Source organism: Pyrgilauda ruficollis, unplaced genomic scaffold (assembly GCF_017590135.1).
Source record: "Pyrgilauda ruficollis isolate IOZ18807 unplaced genomic scaffold, ASM1759013v1 scaffold11, whole genome shotgun sequence".
NCBI classification, from domain to species: domain Eukaryota; kingdom Metazoa; phylum Chordata; class Aves; order Passeriformes; family Passeridae; genus Pyrgilauda; species Pyrgilauda ruficollis.
In genome coordinates, this window is record NW_024509210.1 from 9,414,049 (window position 1) to 9,427,984 (window position 13,936).

General features: G+C 36.9%; 1 protein-coding gene across 3 annotated transcripts in view; it reads left to right on the plus strand.

Annotated features, from left to right (window-relative positions):
* The window catches only part of DLG5 (discs large MAGUK scaffold protein 5), a 95,790-nt gene extending 82,062 nt beyond the window's left edge, over window positions 1–13,728 (plus strand). For 2 of the 3 annotated variants that reach the window (XM_041474806.1, XM_041474814.1), the window contains exons 22-34: window positions 617–694; window positions 1,348–1,510; window positions 2,393–2,526; window positions 3,094–3,258; window positions 3,624–3,807; window positions 4,457–4,605; window positions 4,905–5,075; window positions 5,401–5,597; window positions 6,296–6,439; window positions 6,627–6,754; window positions 7,527–7,636; window positions 9,376–9,485; window positions 11,867–13,728. In XM_041474806.1, coding sequence (XP_041330740.1) covers window positions 617–694; window positions 1,348–1,510; window positions 2,393–2,526; window positions 3,094–3,258; window positions 3,624–3,807; window positions 4,457–4,605; window positions 4,905–5,075; window positions 5,401–5,597; window positions 6,296–6,439; window positions 6,627–6,754; window positions 7,527–7,636; window positions 9,376–9,485; window positions 11,867–11,970 — 1,837 coding nt within the window. In that variant the 3' untranslated portion in view covers window positions 11,971–13,728. The remainder of the gene's footprint in view (window positions 1–616; window positions 695–1,347; window positions 1,511–2,392; window positions 2,527–3,093; window positions 3,259–3,623; window positions 3,808–4,456; window positions 4,606–4,904; window positions 5,076–5,400; window positions 5,598–6,295; window positions 6,440–6,626; window positions 6,755–7,526; window positions 7,637–9,375; window positions 9,486–11,866) is intronic. The other variant, XM_041474824.1, reaches the window with a different exon arrangement.
* The last annotated feature ends 208 nt before the right edge of the window (window positions 13,729–13,936 follow it).

A 13,936-nucleotide genomic window follows, 5' to 3' on the forward strand; every position in this document is an offset into this window, starting at 1 on the left:
GCTATCAAAAAAATCCCTTCAAAGACTGGCAATATGCATAGTTACGAAACCATGTCCTCTTCCCTCTGTCCCCAGCCCCAAATCCTACTTTTCCCAAAAATACCCTTCTTCATTCTCGCTCACTTTAGTGGTAGTGAGTGAAATCCAGTTAACTCTTCTGGTCTCTGAAAAGTACAATAAAATAGTTTAAGCACAATTAGAGAACATGTATATGGCATAATGAAATGCTAGGAAGGAAAACATTCAAATTAATGCATGTCAAATGCAGTATAGTGGTATTAAAATAAAAAATACACCACACCTGGCGCCCAAGCTGTTTCATTCACACTGAGCTCAACTGTTGGTGCCTGGTGATCCTTCTTGCTGTGTAGATATTTTTGAGTTTATAATAGTGAAAACCAGGACTTCTTAGAAGGCTACTGTTGGTTTATGCACATCATGGATGGACCAGCCTCATTTTTACAGGTGGATACATCCCAAATATGGGGGTAGGAAAGGGGAATGTATCAGGGTATTCTTCTGTATAAGCCTTTTTCTTGTTATACTTACTAGTGTCTTACTACTGTTTGTCTTGTTCTAAGTGTTCTTGTCTTCTCAAATCTTCTGCATCTTTCAGATATCTGTTCCGTAATAGGTCTTTTCTGAGAATCCCTGTGGCTCCTAGGCCTAGGTTCTCATCACTAAGGAGTTTGAGGTTGGCCTGATCTAAGGTTGTCCTTCTCGAGCAGTATTGCGCACTTTGTGCTTTTTTTACGTTTGGATAATTGCCCTGAGGAGAATTTGCATGGTAATTGTAATGCTACCATGCAAACTGCTGTCTTAATGGCTTGAGTTTGCAACTGCTTAATTTTCATTACTAATTTGTTTTTCCCAGCATACAAATATGAAATATTATATTTGTGCTTTGTTGTCTTTTGGTTTACCACCTTACTATTCATTATGTTTATTTTCACTGGCAGTGAAGGCTCCCAGCATTTGTATTTGTAACATACCCTTCTGGAATATGGTTTGACAATGACATATTATATACAGTGGCTCAATTACTTTCATATAATATGCATCTGGAAGCTTCTTTCCTATCAACTTCATGACCATTCTATTTATAGTTCATATTTGCCATCATTTTTGGAGCAGTCATGTATCTGGTATACATTTACTTCTGCCACTGTACATTGCATGGTGTTAAAGGAATGCATTTAAGACCGTTGACAATTAGTGGGGCTTTTTAAGTTTAAACTGTTCAAAGCTGTTTTGTTATTACAGTTCAGACAGACATAAATATTGCATGTAACTATGGTAGTTCAAGTGCAATTTTTTCCAACTCAGTTTTAAATTTCTCTTTAAAAGGCCCTACATGGAAGAGCCACGCCATGTTAAAGTGCAAAAGGGTTCTGAGCCACTCGGGATTTCCATTGTGAGCGGAGAAAATGGTGGAATATTTGTTTCTAAAGTAACAGGTGGGAGCATTGCCCATCAAGCTGGCCTTGAATATGGTGATCAGTTACTGGAGGTAATTGCTTGCTTCCTATTGCTAAGGTTTGATTAATCAGTTTATATGACTGCAGCCAAAACTGCCTTCTCCAAAACAACTATGTTGTGAAACCTTGTGCACTGTGAGATGTAGCAAAGGGTACACTCTTGTAATAATCCATAATTGTGATTGTTGTGGCATTTTCAGGCTTTGTCATAAAAATGTCTTTTGATGGTATATCTGCATCTTTTCTTGTATAGATGTAATTCAATTTTAAGCTAGTTAGTTTCAGTACTTAAAACAAAATAGTCCCAATCCCATACTCTGCCTGTTAAGGGGAGTACATTTTCAAGCAGCTGGCTTTTACCAAGTTTCATGCTGTTGTTGCTGTGCCATATTCTTAGCTAAGATACCTGGTTAAAAAACTACTTATGTAGGCTCAATGATGTTTCTGTCTGCTGTGTTAGATAAACACATGGAGTAGCATTTTGTAAAGTACAGAAGTGCTTTGTAAATGTAACATCATGTTAAAGCACCTTCTATGAACAGTGTTTCTTATTCTAAAATAAATTCAGATCTATTCAGGTCTATCTTTAAATTCTGAGTTTACTCATACTGGTGATCTGAAACAGCTTGTATTTAATCAGTGATATCAAATCATAGCACAGCTCCGAATAGATATGTCTTTTAATAGTGAAAGTATTGTTAAACTCCTTGTCAGGTTACAAAATACTTGAAAATTATGATGGCTCCTTCCAAGGAGGAAGGAAATCACTGTATAGAGCAACATTTTTATTCTCCTGTGTTCTCCAGTGGGAATAAGTGAGCATTTAGACATTACACTAATTAGGACACTGAAAGAATGAGCTTGCTGGTTTCCATTCGAAAACTGACATTCTGGTTTGTGCAATTTTTCCATAGTTCAATGGAATAAATTTGAGAAACGCTACAGAGCAACAGGCTCGACTAATCATTGGGCAACAATGTGACACCATCACTATTCTGGCTCAGTATAACCCACACATGTATCAGCTTGGCAATCACTCACGGTCAAGGTAAGGCTGGCTAGACCTGGAAAAAGACAGCTCTCCTGTCCACACAGTTATTTAGGTAGTAGCTAACTTCTGTACACTTAATATGTTTCCAAATGTGAGCACACATGTGCTGATAAGTGTGATTGCTTTGAAAAATATGTGAATACATGTTTGTCAAAAGATTGATGCTTGATGCATCTAAATATATTTTCTCTTCTGTTTGGGCATAATCCCTAAATATACTAAAATAAAATCCAAAATGACTTCTTCCTAGGATTATGAAATTTGAATACTTAAAGTATTTTTTACCTTTTTTCCCCCAAAATTGGAATTTCCTGTTAGAGAAGGTGTATGACCTGTTGAAATTACCCATCCTATTTGATGCATGATCACACTTCAAAACAGAGCTTTGTCTTTCTCATAGACTTATGGTGAACATATGTTTTTTTGGCATGCCCATTTGAGTTATTGGGTTTGGGTTTTATCTCCTTTACTCTAAAATTGACTTACAGCTAAATTAAAAGTTTTGAGTGGAAAATATTTGGCATTAACCCACCGGTCTTTTCTTCTGTTTTTTCCCTGTCACAGTTCTCGCTTAGAACCTGTGAGTAATCATTCCACCCCTCAAGGCAGTGGAGCTGCAACGCCTGACAATCATTCCGTAATCGACACTGTGAGTGAGCAGGACGAAGGGACAATGACACCCCCATCCAAACAAACCACTCCAACTACAAGTCCCCGGAATTCCTTAAGGTAGGCAGTGAAACTTCTGTCTTAAAGGAAAATAAATGGTCAGGGTGGATATGAAGGGTATTAAATCAGGAAGTGAATGCTTCTGTGAATGCTGTGTCCGGTTGAAATAAGTCAGCAGACAAGTTAAGTGGACCCCAGGATAGAAATGTACATGTTTCAGACTGTTTCTGAAAGATCTGCAAGGAGTGAAGAAAGCTTTCTGCAAGATTGGTTTAGTTGAAATGATGATGTTGTTAAGACTCTGTCTGTAGGTGACCTATTCTGGGTAATATTTATATAAATATATATTCTTCAGATGGCGAGTTGATTTTATGCATGGCAAGTTTTTCAATTCTATTCCGTGTGTTGTTTCTTTCTGTCAAAAGGGGCCCCGTGGACACAAACAAAAGGACCCCTGAACCTAGAATTGTTGTTGTTAAAAAATCCCAGGTTGATCTTGGGATCCAGATATGTGGTGGAAACCTGTATGGAATATTTGTCTCAGATGTAGATGATGACAGCCCAGCAAAAGGACCTGATGGACTAGTCTTGGGTGACATGATACTTGAGGTAAGCACTTCAGAAATGTCTGCAGTGTACTGGCTAATGGCTGGGATGGCATAAAGAGGGAGGTGCAAAGTCCTGTGCTGTCCCACAGTGTGGAATGTTCTGTGACTGTTGAATTCCTGCCACAAAACCTGGGTAAGAATGGTCAGAAAGCCAACTTGAATTTTGGCTGCAGCACATGAGGAGCTGGATGATGGAGAACTATCACTGTTGATAGCACAAGATGCCCTGAAGTTAGAAGGACTCACCTGTGTCTACCTGTTATTACTAACACCTGCTCCCTTCATCTAAACGGGAAGCTTTGAATCCAATTACTGTATGTAGGAGAAAGGCAAGGATATGAAAAATATTATGAAACAGAATAATATTGATCTTACCACTATGGAATTCTAAAGAGAATTTAGGGAAACCCATATATTGTGTCTTTGACTCTGCTTTCTGTATCTGAAATGAGATTATTCATCTACTTGTCAAGACTGTTAAGGTGATAAACACACATCTTTATGAGCTTTTCAGATACAAGTGAGCACTGAGACTCTCCCATTGAACTTGCAAGTGAGAAACTAATTTTGCTTGTTTTACAAGCTCACCTACTTCTATGGCTTGTTAAAATACAATTTCACATCTGAAGGTTTATTTTTGTGTTTTGCAGTATGGGTCCATTGACATGCGAAATAAAACAGCTGAGGAAGCTTATCTTGAAATGTTGAAGCCTGGAGAAAACATCAAAATAAAGACTCAATACAGAATAGAAGAGTTTAATAAGATAAAAGAGCTTCCTGGAGATGGGTTCTACATCAGGTATTTGAGCATGACTGGTGATGACAGCATAAGGCTGTTAGGATAATATGCTGACCGTCATATGAGAGAGAGTGGGCACATAAATTTGGCAGTGTTTTTTTAAATTTGAAATTTACTGATTTATCCAGCTATTCCCTCACAGCAAGTGCACAGTCTAGTATAGCAGGTCTTCCCTTTTCACTCATGTGTTCCTGAGATGTAGAGAATGCCACTAATCTGTTAACTTTTTTCAGAAAAGGTGTGTTCTTCCCTTGAGTTGATGGAGACCAGTTGCAGAGCCTGTTTGTCTTCCTTTCCAGAGCACTTTATGACCGTGTGGCAGAGATGGAGCAGGATTTAAGCTTTAAGAAAGATGACATTTTATATGTGGACGACACTCTACCACAGGGAAATTTTGGTTGTTGGATGGCTTGGCAGCTAGATGAGAATGCTCAGAAGCTGGAAAGAGGACAGATTCCCAGTAAATATATGTAAGTGACCTCAGTTACAGGATTAATTTTTAAAAAGTATATGTCTTTACAAGTCTGACTAGTGAGATGTGATATAAAAGACTTGTTTGCTTCTGTTTTTCTGGGAGATTGTAATTCTTAGATATGTCATTTTAAGGATGGCATTTTTTAATATACATTGAATTAAATATATTGCTGTATCAAGTTGGTTTTAATGCTGCTGAATAGTAAACTAGAAATGACAATGTCCTGGGGCTCATCAGGCACAGCAATACCAGCTGTGATACTGTCAAAAGTATTGAAAATACAACTTCAAATACCAGCCATTTTGTCTGTTTTATTCTAGGATGGATCAGGAATTCTACAGGAGACACAGCATGTCTGAGGCTAAAGATGAAAACAGTTCATCTAAGACATTGTCAGCAGCAGCAAGGAGGTCATTCTTCAGAAGAAAGCATAAACATAAGCGAAGTGGTTCCAAAGATGGAAAAGATTTATTGGCTCTAGATACAATCAGTACAGACTCTATTCCGTTCTTGGATGGCAAGTACCTTTGTTGTACTTGGGAGGGCTTTGCCTTTACTTCTCTTTTTAATCAGGTGCAGCACAGCACAACAAATAATGTTACTTTCTAATTGCTCTGAATACAAATGGTGATCATTATCTCTAATAAGAATTATTTTTTTTTAATTAAATTACAAGCCAGTGTGTTTCAAAACATTTTTGTAATTTCTTCCTGGACCTATTAGTGTTACTATTTCATTTGGAGAGGGAGATTCTTTTTGATGCATGGTTTTGATCTTCCTTTCAACTATTTAATTTCGGTCCAGGTTGCTTAGTGTTGATAGAAGTCCTGTGCACCACTCAAAATCTTCACTTTTATTTCTTCACTCCTTTAGAAAAATCATGTTGGTTACAATGCTTACTTCCTTGTAAGAACTTAACGAATCAAGCCAGAGATATCAAATATTGTGTATTGTTTACACTTTTAGGGATGATCGGGAAAGGTGAGGAGTTCAATTTTTTTAATTGAACAGTAGGTTCAATTAGAAAAATGCCTAGTTTCATCTGTCAAGTAGAGAAATTTCAATAATGACTGACCATATGTTGTATTTGTCAAGGACCCTTTGCCCTCCCTTGCAGAGGAGGTCTTCTCATAATTCCTATAAGGATGCTTGTGCCTGTTTGAGGAATGCATGGCAATCTATGCTTTTACAAATAAATATCTTCTGTGTGTGTAGATTCTGCAAGTTTGGCTTATCAGCGAGTCCAGAAAGTGGACTGTACCTCCCCTAGGCCTGTCCTTATTCTAGGACCTTTACTTGATGCTGTGAAAGATATGCTGGTCAAAGAATCCCCTGGGAAATTTTGCAGATGTCCTCTTGGTGAGTATGCAAATATAGCTAATTTACTCATGCTTAGAATACACAGTAGTAACATCTGTATAAATCAACAAAATGACAACACAAAGATGGATAACACCCCAAGAACCTGAATTTGCAGACATTGTCTTCTTAGCCTTATTCTGTGCCTAAGGAACAGTAATGAAAGGGGATCTCTTCTGTGCAACAGAGGTTATGAAAGCTTCCCAGCAAGCCATTGAGCGAGGCGTGAAGGATTGTCTGTTTATTGACTACAAACGGAGGAGTGGACATTTTGATGTGACAACTGTAGCTTCAATAAAAGAGATAACAGAAAAGGTGAGTCAGTTTTAATGCTGTAGTTCTTTGTACAATTTGCTTACTTATGTTGGGGGGTGGAAATTATGATAGCAGCATCATCCTTTAAGACATTCAGAGAACTGTTCCCTAGGCTGCTAAATAAAATAAAACTTACCTTACTTTTGCATGTGACTATTTAAAATGAAGAAATGTTTTATAGAAACATATAGAAACTAGAAATGTTAATATTCTTTTACAGTATTACTAAATAAAGTTAGAAATAATTTTCTTAAGTTCATCCTCTATCACCTCCAAAAAAGGATTTAATTTTTTTAACTATTCCATTAATGCAGTCATATAGAATATAAGTGTCATCATAATCCTGGAGACAGATGTTACCTAAAGTCTGTTCACTGCTTACAGTTTTCAATCAAACCACATGCAAAGTCCCATTAATGCTTGTGTTTGCTTATGATTTCTGAAAGAGAAAATTAATAGGAATACTTAAACTTTGAAAAAAATGTAATGCATATATTTCAATCTGAGTTTTCATTTCATAAGTTCTTCCAGTACTTTTTTTTCTATCAATGCATGCTTTTGGTACTATGAATGCAATTTCTTGCAGTTTTTCGTCTTTTGTCTTTTGTTATAAATCCTTTGGGTACAAATTGCTCAGTAGTCCCAAAATGCTATATGTATGGCAAAACTCTGTTGGGTTGCTATGATTTAAGTAGGGGAAGAAATGGGGGATTTGCATGTGTGCTTGTACTCTTTAACTGAATGAGTGTTTTGCATTTACATTTGATCTTAGGATTGTCATTGTCTGCTTGACATCGCTCCTCATGCCATCGAACGGCTCCACAGTGTTCATATCTACCCTATTGTAATTTTTATTCGCTACAAAAATGCTAAACAAATCAAGTAAGTCTGTGAGGGGTATAGTTCAGGGATGTTTATTCTACCTTAAAATAAGTCAAAGTTTATTGTTTATTTCATCCTAGTAATCTTAAATCTCTTAGAATGGCCAATGAGATTGGCTCAGTTGGTCAGAGCTGGTGCTAGTAGCACCAAAATTGTGGGTTCTGTCCACTCACTGAAGAGCTGGACTCAAGGCTCTTTCTGGGTCCCTTCCAACTCAGAACATTCTGTGATTCTGTAAAATGGGGAAAATAGTCCTTATTAAACCCGCTGAGGTATATGGTCTTAACTTCATTTGGGTTGCATGACAACTAAATGACTCTCGAAGAAATCCATGAAGACCAAACTGAATGTCCTTTAGGAGGATCTTTGCTGCTAACCTTTGTGGTACATTGTAAGACTGATACGGATGAGATCCATTGATGCGTTGACCATGACAAAGAACTGTTCTTCATCTTCTTAGAAGAGTCAAGAGTATAGATACATTGCCAATTGATTCATAGCCTCAGCTTTCCCACCTTCATTCTCCAATAAACAAAGCAAGGGAAGTCCCCTTTTGTCCCCTTGTGCACATGCTCTGGTCTTCTCAGGCTGTGTTCTTTCAGTAATTGTGAAGTTCGTGTTTGAATATGGCCAGGAACAGAGCACAGGATGTGCAAATGCCAGTTCCTCCCCTGATGTTTGAAAAAGCCTTCACACATTTTGATAGATTGATTTGGCAAGAAGGGAAATAATCTCCCAACATGAATATTGAGAAACACTTTGCTAAGAGATCTTATACCTGTGCTGTCTTTGTATCTCAAGCTGAAGACTTCTTACATTGATCTGTAGGTAAATTTGACTACTGTCTATTTAATAAAGAAGATGAGTATCACTACTTTAAAGTAGAAACAGGACATAGAGCAATGAGGTGTATTTCATTACCACCATAGGATTGTGTGCTTAAATGATAAATGGTACTGTCATGTCTTGATCCCCTTTGGAAGTGAAATTGTGACCATTACAGCTGTTCCTTTTTTTGGAAATGTACAATGGTCAAACTAGTCAAGCAAGAATTTCTGGCAGTCATCAGTATAAGTTGCAGTGGCACATTTTGTCTGCTTGTTGTATGCACCAAAAGTTTGTCCAAACACCCTTTTACATATAGCACAAGCTCTGTTGGCATTCTCTGAAATGCACTACAGCAATGATAGATTAGTTCAGTAATTATGTTTTTAAATAATTATTTTGGCATTTGTATTTCTCTGGTTTTTTCATATTTTATTTTCAAGAGCTTGTATAATAGAAAAAGAGGCATCTCAAAAATGTGTCATAGATAACATGGAAATACTGTATTTACTTGATGCTCGATACTTCCCTAGCCCTTAGAGTGGTACTTGTGCCCAGCTTTGTGTAAGAAGTACTGGCATGTATATGAGATGATGATCCTATTCATATGAACTGGAAAAATTACATTATTTCTTCATCCACTGCCTCCTAGTCTCTGAAACTTTAAAGAAGTACCATCTTGGTCTGACAGCAAATGAATTTGTTAGCACTGAAATGATCCTGATGACTGCTGATACTGCTGAAACACAGTAGATGGCACTCTGGGCCTAGGAGTCTGCTTGCATGTGAATTAGCCTTTCCTATTCAGCCAACTAGAGGCACTCTTTTCAAGTCCATTAAAAAAATTACTCTTATAAAGGTGTTTCTTTTTTTTTTTTCTTTTGTTTGTGTTTGTTTTTTTTTTTTTTTTTCAGAGAGCAAAAAGACCCAGTCTTCCTGAGGGACAAAGTTACACAAAAGCATTCCAAAGAACAATTTGAGACAGCTCAAAAAATAGAACAGGAGTATAGCAAGTACTTTACAGGTTAGTATTTAATCAAACTTTCATTAGGAACACAGCGGTAATTTAATCCATTTGCATTTTAATTCCAAAGATCAATGTCCTTTCAATGAGCACCTTGATTTTTTCATTCTGCCTTCCCTTTTGACGAACTCGTATTCTGTTATTTTATTTTCCCAGAAGAGGAAATGACAAGATAGAAATCTCCTTTGTTCTGAATGTTATAATCTTATGATCTAAAGAGGTTCTGAAAAGGTTTTATTACTAGCCAGTAGTATAGAAAGTATGGTCAAGATTTGATGATTTTGACATAGTGTTGTCAGTGTTATACCATGTAAGGAGTAGAAGGGTTTTCTAAATTGTAAAAATCAAACAAAACAACAGAAACCCCTGGTAGTTTAAACTAACAAATGATGATTGCCAAAGGTCCATTCCATCCTCAACCCTTCTGTAATTGTGATTTTGATTTGTGAGACATACTTTAAATGTTTCAGCAATGGGAAAAAAAAATTGTCCAAGTTTTCTTGAGCATGCATTGTAATTTAGAATAATTAAATTCAACTTCAGAAGCTTTTTTAACTTCATAAAATTATGAAATCAATCTTGGATTGTAGTATTTATACTAGAGGAAAAAAAACAAACACCAGTGTTTAGAGATTGTTCATTTCAGAGTATATTTCCATGTGGTTCCACATACCTAGAATTTTATCCCCACTCTTTTGAATGTATCTTGATGTTCATGGCAACAAAATTTATATAGAAAAACAAACACCCTAACTAGCCAAAACCTAACTTTTCATCCCCTGAACAATGGTATTCTTACAGACATATTTTGAGGCATGACTGCCAAGTGCAGAGAGACAAAAGGGTGTGTTTAGTTTAGAGCTCTCTGTGCATCCTGAGAGAAGCCATGTGTTCTCAACAAAATGTTATATAATAGCCATACAAATGTTTTTTACATGGTGCATACTAAACCTACAGAGAACTTGATGTACGCATGGCCAAATTGCATGACCACATGCTATCTTCTGCTTCTTGCTTAGTCATTTGTGGCATTTTAGTTTGACCCTGACAGTGGAAGGGGCACTCAGTCCGAGAGAGTCTTACGTGTGTCTTCTCACATGCCCTGTGGGAAGGGCCTCCTTCTGTTGGTGCCACTGTGCAGTGGACTCCAGCTGTCTTCAACACTTCCAGATGCTGGTAGTCAGAGAGGGTTGCTGTTCAAATTGCACTGACATTGAAGCTTGTTGAAGTTACAATACTGTACATGAAATAAGCCTGTAGATAGATATAAGCATGTTGTCCCTGTCAGGTTAGTCATGGAGCTATAGGTCACACTCTCTCTAACTACTAAGAGCTGTTTAACTACTTCATTGACTTCAGTTTTTGACTAATGACTTCCAAGTTGGCTTTGTTTCTTCTACCGATTTGTAAACACAGTGTGTAATCTTAATCACTTCTTGCTTGCCATTTGTCACTGTTCATAGACCTTTTCAGTTACTGTGTTCTGTATCCAAAGTCACCTGACATCATTAACTGTGGTATATATTGCAGAGCCAAATATTATATATTTATGTGACATCATATTTTCTCTTTTCAAAAAGAAAAATTATGCCTTAAGCTGTGTAAGACTTTCCATACTTTTTCACCATTAGTGATAGCTGTAGCCAGAGGCTTTGCTGGCTGACATATTTCTCAAGTCATGAAGTTCCTCCGTTTCTAAGTATTGAAGACAGTATCTGCTCCTTTCATGTGTCAGTGGTGGCATTTTACTTCTTGTGTTTAGCAAGGGTAGAATAAAAGGTGTTCATTTATCCTGTGAATTGATTTTCAGGGAGTTGCTTGCTGTTGGCATTTTGTTCCTTGCATCTGGTTGATGATAAGAATTGGAGTAGCAACCACTGCTGTTTTATTTAGCTCAGCGATCTGTGAGCTGCTCATAATTTACTTCTAATATTTGTAAATAGTGTCTAGTTGCTACAGCTATAGTCTCTATGTATATTAGCCCGTAAATATAAAACTCTTAGCACCACATGTTGAACAGAGAAGGTTTATTATAGCAGGTTCTGACCATGTTTAGACTTAAACTTTGCCACCTGATGCCTCTGAAAATAGTACATGGAGGCCACTTACAAAACAGTTGTCTTAGCTGATTATAGCCATCAGTTCCTTGACTTCCCTGGATTGTTTTAGGAGCTAGCAGAAGAAACTGTGTGTTGAATGCTTGACCTCTTTGCTCTATTTTTTTTTAAACAGAGACATGCATCTGTCAGATACTGAGTTGAGTTGCTTAATTCTCATCTGTTGATAAACCCTTCGCAGATAAATGCAGAAGACTGTTCTTGGTAATTACTCAAACTTGTTTGTTCCAGTCTCATTTGTATGTGGGGTTTCTTCTTCTCCAGGCATTGTCCAGGGAGGAGCCCTTTCAAGCATTTGCACTCAGATTATGACAACTGTCGACCAAGAACAAAACAAGGTCCTGTGGATCCCAGCTGGCCCACTGTAGATTTGTTTTGCTGTGAAACTACTTTCCAGGTGTAAATAACCAACTAACTTCCTACCAAACGGACCCAGTTCATTTCTGTCTTTATCAAGATATCCATAAGTGATTTCTGTTTCGTGAAGGGGAATGATAACACTGAACACACGAGGACCTGACGAGGCATGTGGGAAGGGGCAGGTCACTTCACCGAGCTTGTCTCTCACATCATACGTGTACACATGACAGCTTGTCACGAGGGTTGTGACCTGTGTGTACTTGTCCATGAGTAATGAATTTAACAATGCTGCAAAACCCTGTAGAATGACACGTTTACAAAAACCTTTTCAAAGTATTTGGTTCTTGCTGTTTACTTGAATGTCTTTTTGTTTTGTTTTGTTCTTTTTTTAACTCTGTGTCCTTTCACTTAATGAGGTAACTCTCCAAAGTGGAGTGAAATTTGAGTGTGAGCGGGCAGTTTATGCACAATGTGACTCTTAGTTACAATTTTGACCATTTCTAAGCACATTGTTGACTTGACAACCCGGTAATAACGTGGGATTGAATCGGTACGTCTTGGGAGTAAGCTCAAAAGGAAGTACACTCCTACACAGGGCAGACCACTGTTTGTATCCTGTCAATGCTTGTCTGTCAAAGATATCGTTTCCTGTTTTATGCATGAAGCTAATATTTAAACATCATAATGTATCTAAGCAATCCAAGTTTAACATGTGTTGACAAATAATAATTTTTGGTTGTTGGGCCTGGATTAAGTACAGGTGGGGTAGAGTCATAAACTAGGCCTAGCATGCTGTGTTCTGTCATTTTTAGATACTGTAAATATGGAAAGCTTATGTTGGTGCAATTTTGCAGGGTAATTCTTAAGCTTTGTACTTCAGTGTGTAGCATTCACATAGACTGTTTTTATTTAAGAGCAGACACAGTTTTAGGGCTTTGATTAAAAGCCTTTAGAAAGGTACTAAATTGTTAGTGTTTTCACTGTCAAAAAACAAGTGATCGTTTAGTTTTGGTTGCAATACTTATTTACCTGTTGTACCAAACTCTATTATATTGGTTCCCTTTTTGGTTTTTTTTTGCACTTCTGACTCTGTGTTCCTAACACAGGTTTTGTACCTGTTTCTTCTGTCTCGCGTGCCATGTCTCCTGGGTACTGTATTTTAATTGTTTTTAAAACATTTTTTGAGTAGACCTGCTTCTCAGTTACTGTTTCTAACATTTCATTATGTAGGGTTTCTAATTTTACAGGCTGTAATTCTGCTTCTGGTTGCAGCTTTTATAATTAAAAAAAAGGGATTCTTCTTGCACAGTTCTTCAAGAAAGATCTGGTCCTAAATTTAAATACTGTTTTACAGTTGCTATTTTATAGTTCAAAATACTTTTTATAGTATTTATATAGTTACACACTATATACAGTATTTTGAACTATAAAAACATCTAAAATATATATAGTATTTTATATAGTATTACACCATACTATTATAATACTGTATATATAAATTAATAAATATGAAATTGAATGGATGAATTAGTAGTTGAAGTACTTTTCATGGTGAGGGACAGAAGTTGTTTTTTGTTTATCTCAATTTTTTGTTTGTTTTGTTTGTTTTTTGAAGTTCGTGATCAGAGTAGACTCCAGTGGTACAACTGAAACAGACAGGTACTGTTCTGACATGGATTTTTCTGTACTAAATGAAAATGTCACTTTGTATCAAAAAAAAGTTAAAGAAACTGATTACTAAATAAAGGTCAATTTCTGTAACTTGACTTGTGTGTAATAGGTGCATAGAGCTCATGCTCTTCTTAACTCTGTTTAGCTGAGTCCTCAAACAAGGTTTGAATTTCTGACTAAAACTGGCATATCCACCTGACAGTTTCAAATACCCACCTTGAGAAGAACAGGTTTGTTTTGTGCTCTTGCCTGTCCTTGAATGCATAAATACCAGAGATGTTTGCAAACTGTAGGACACGAGAA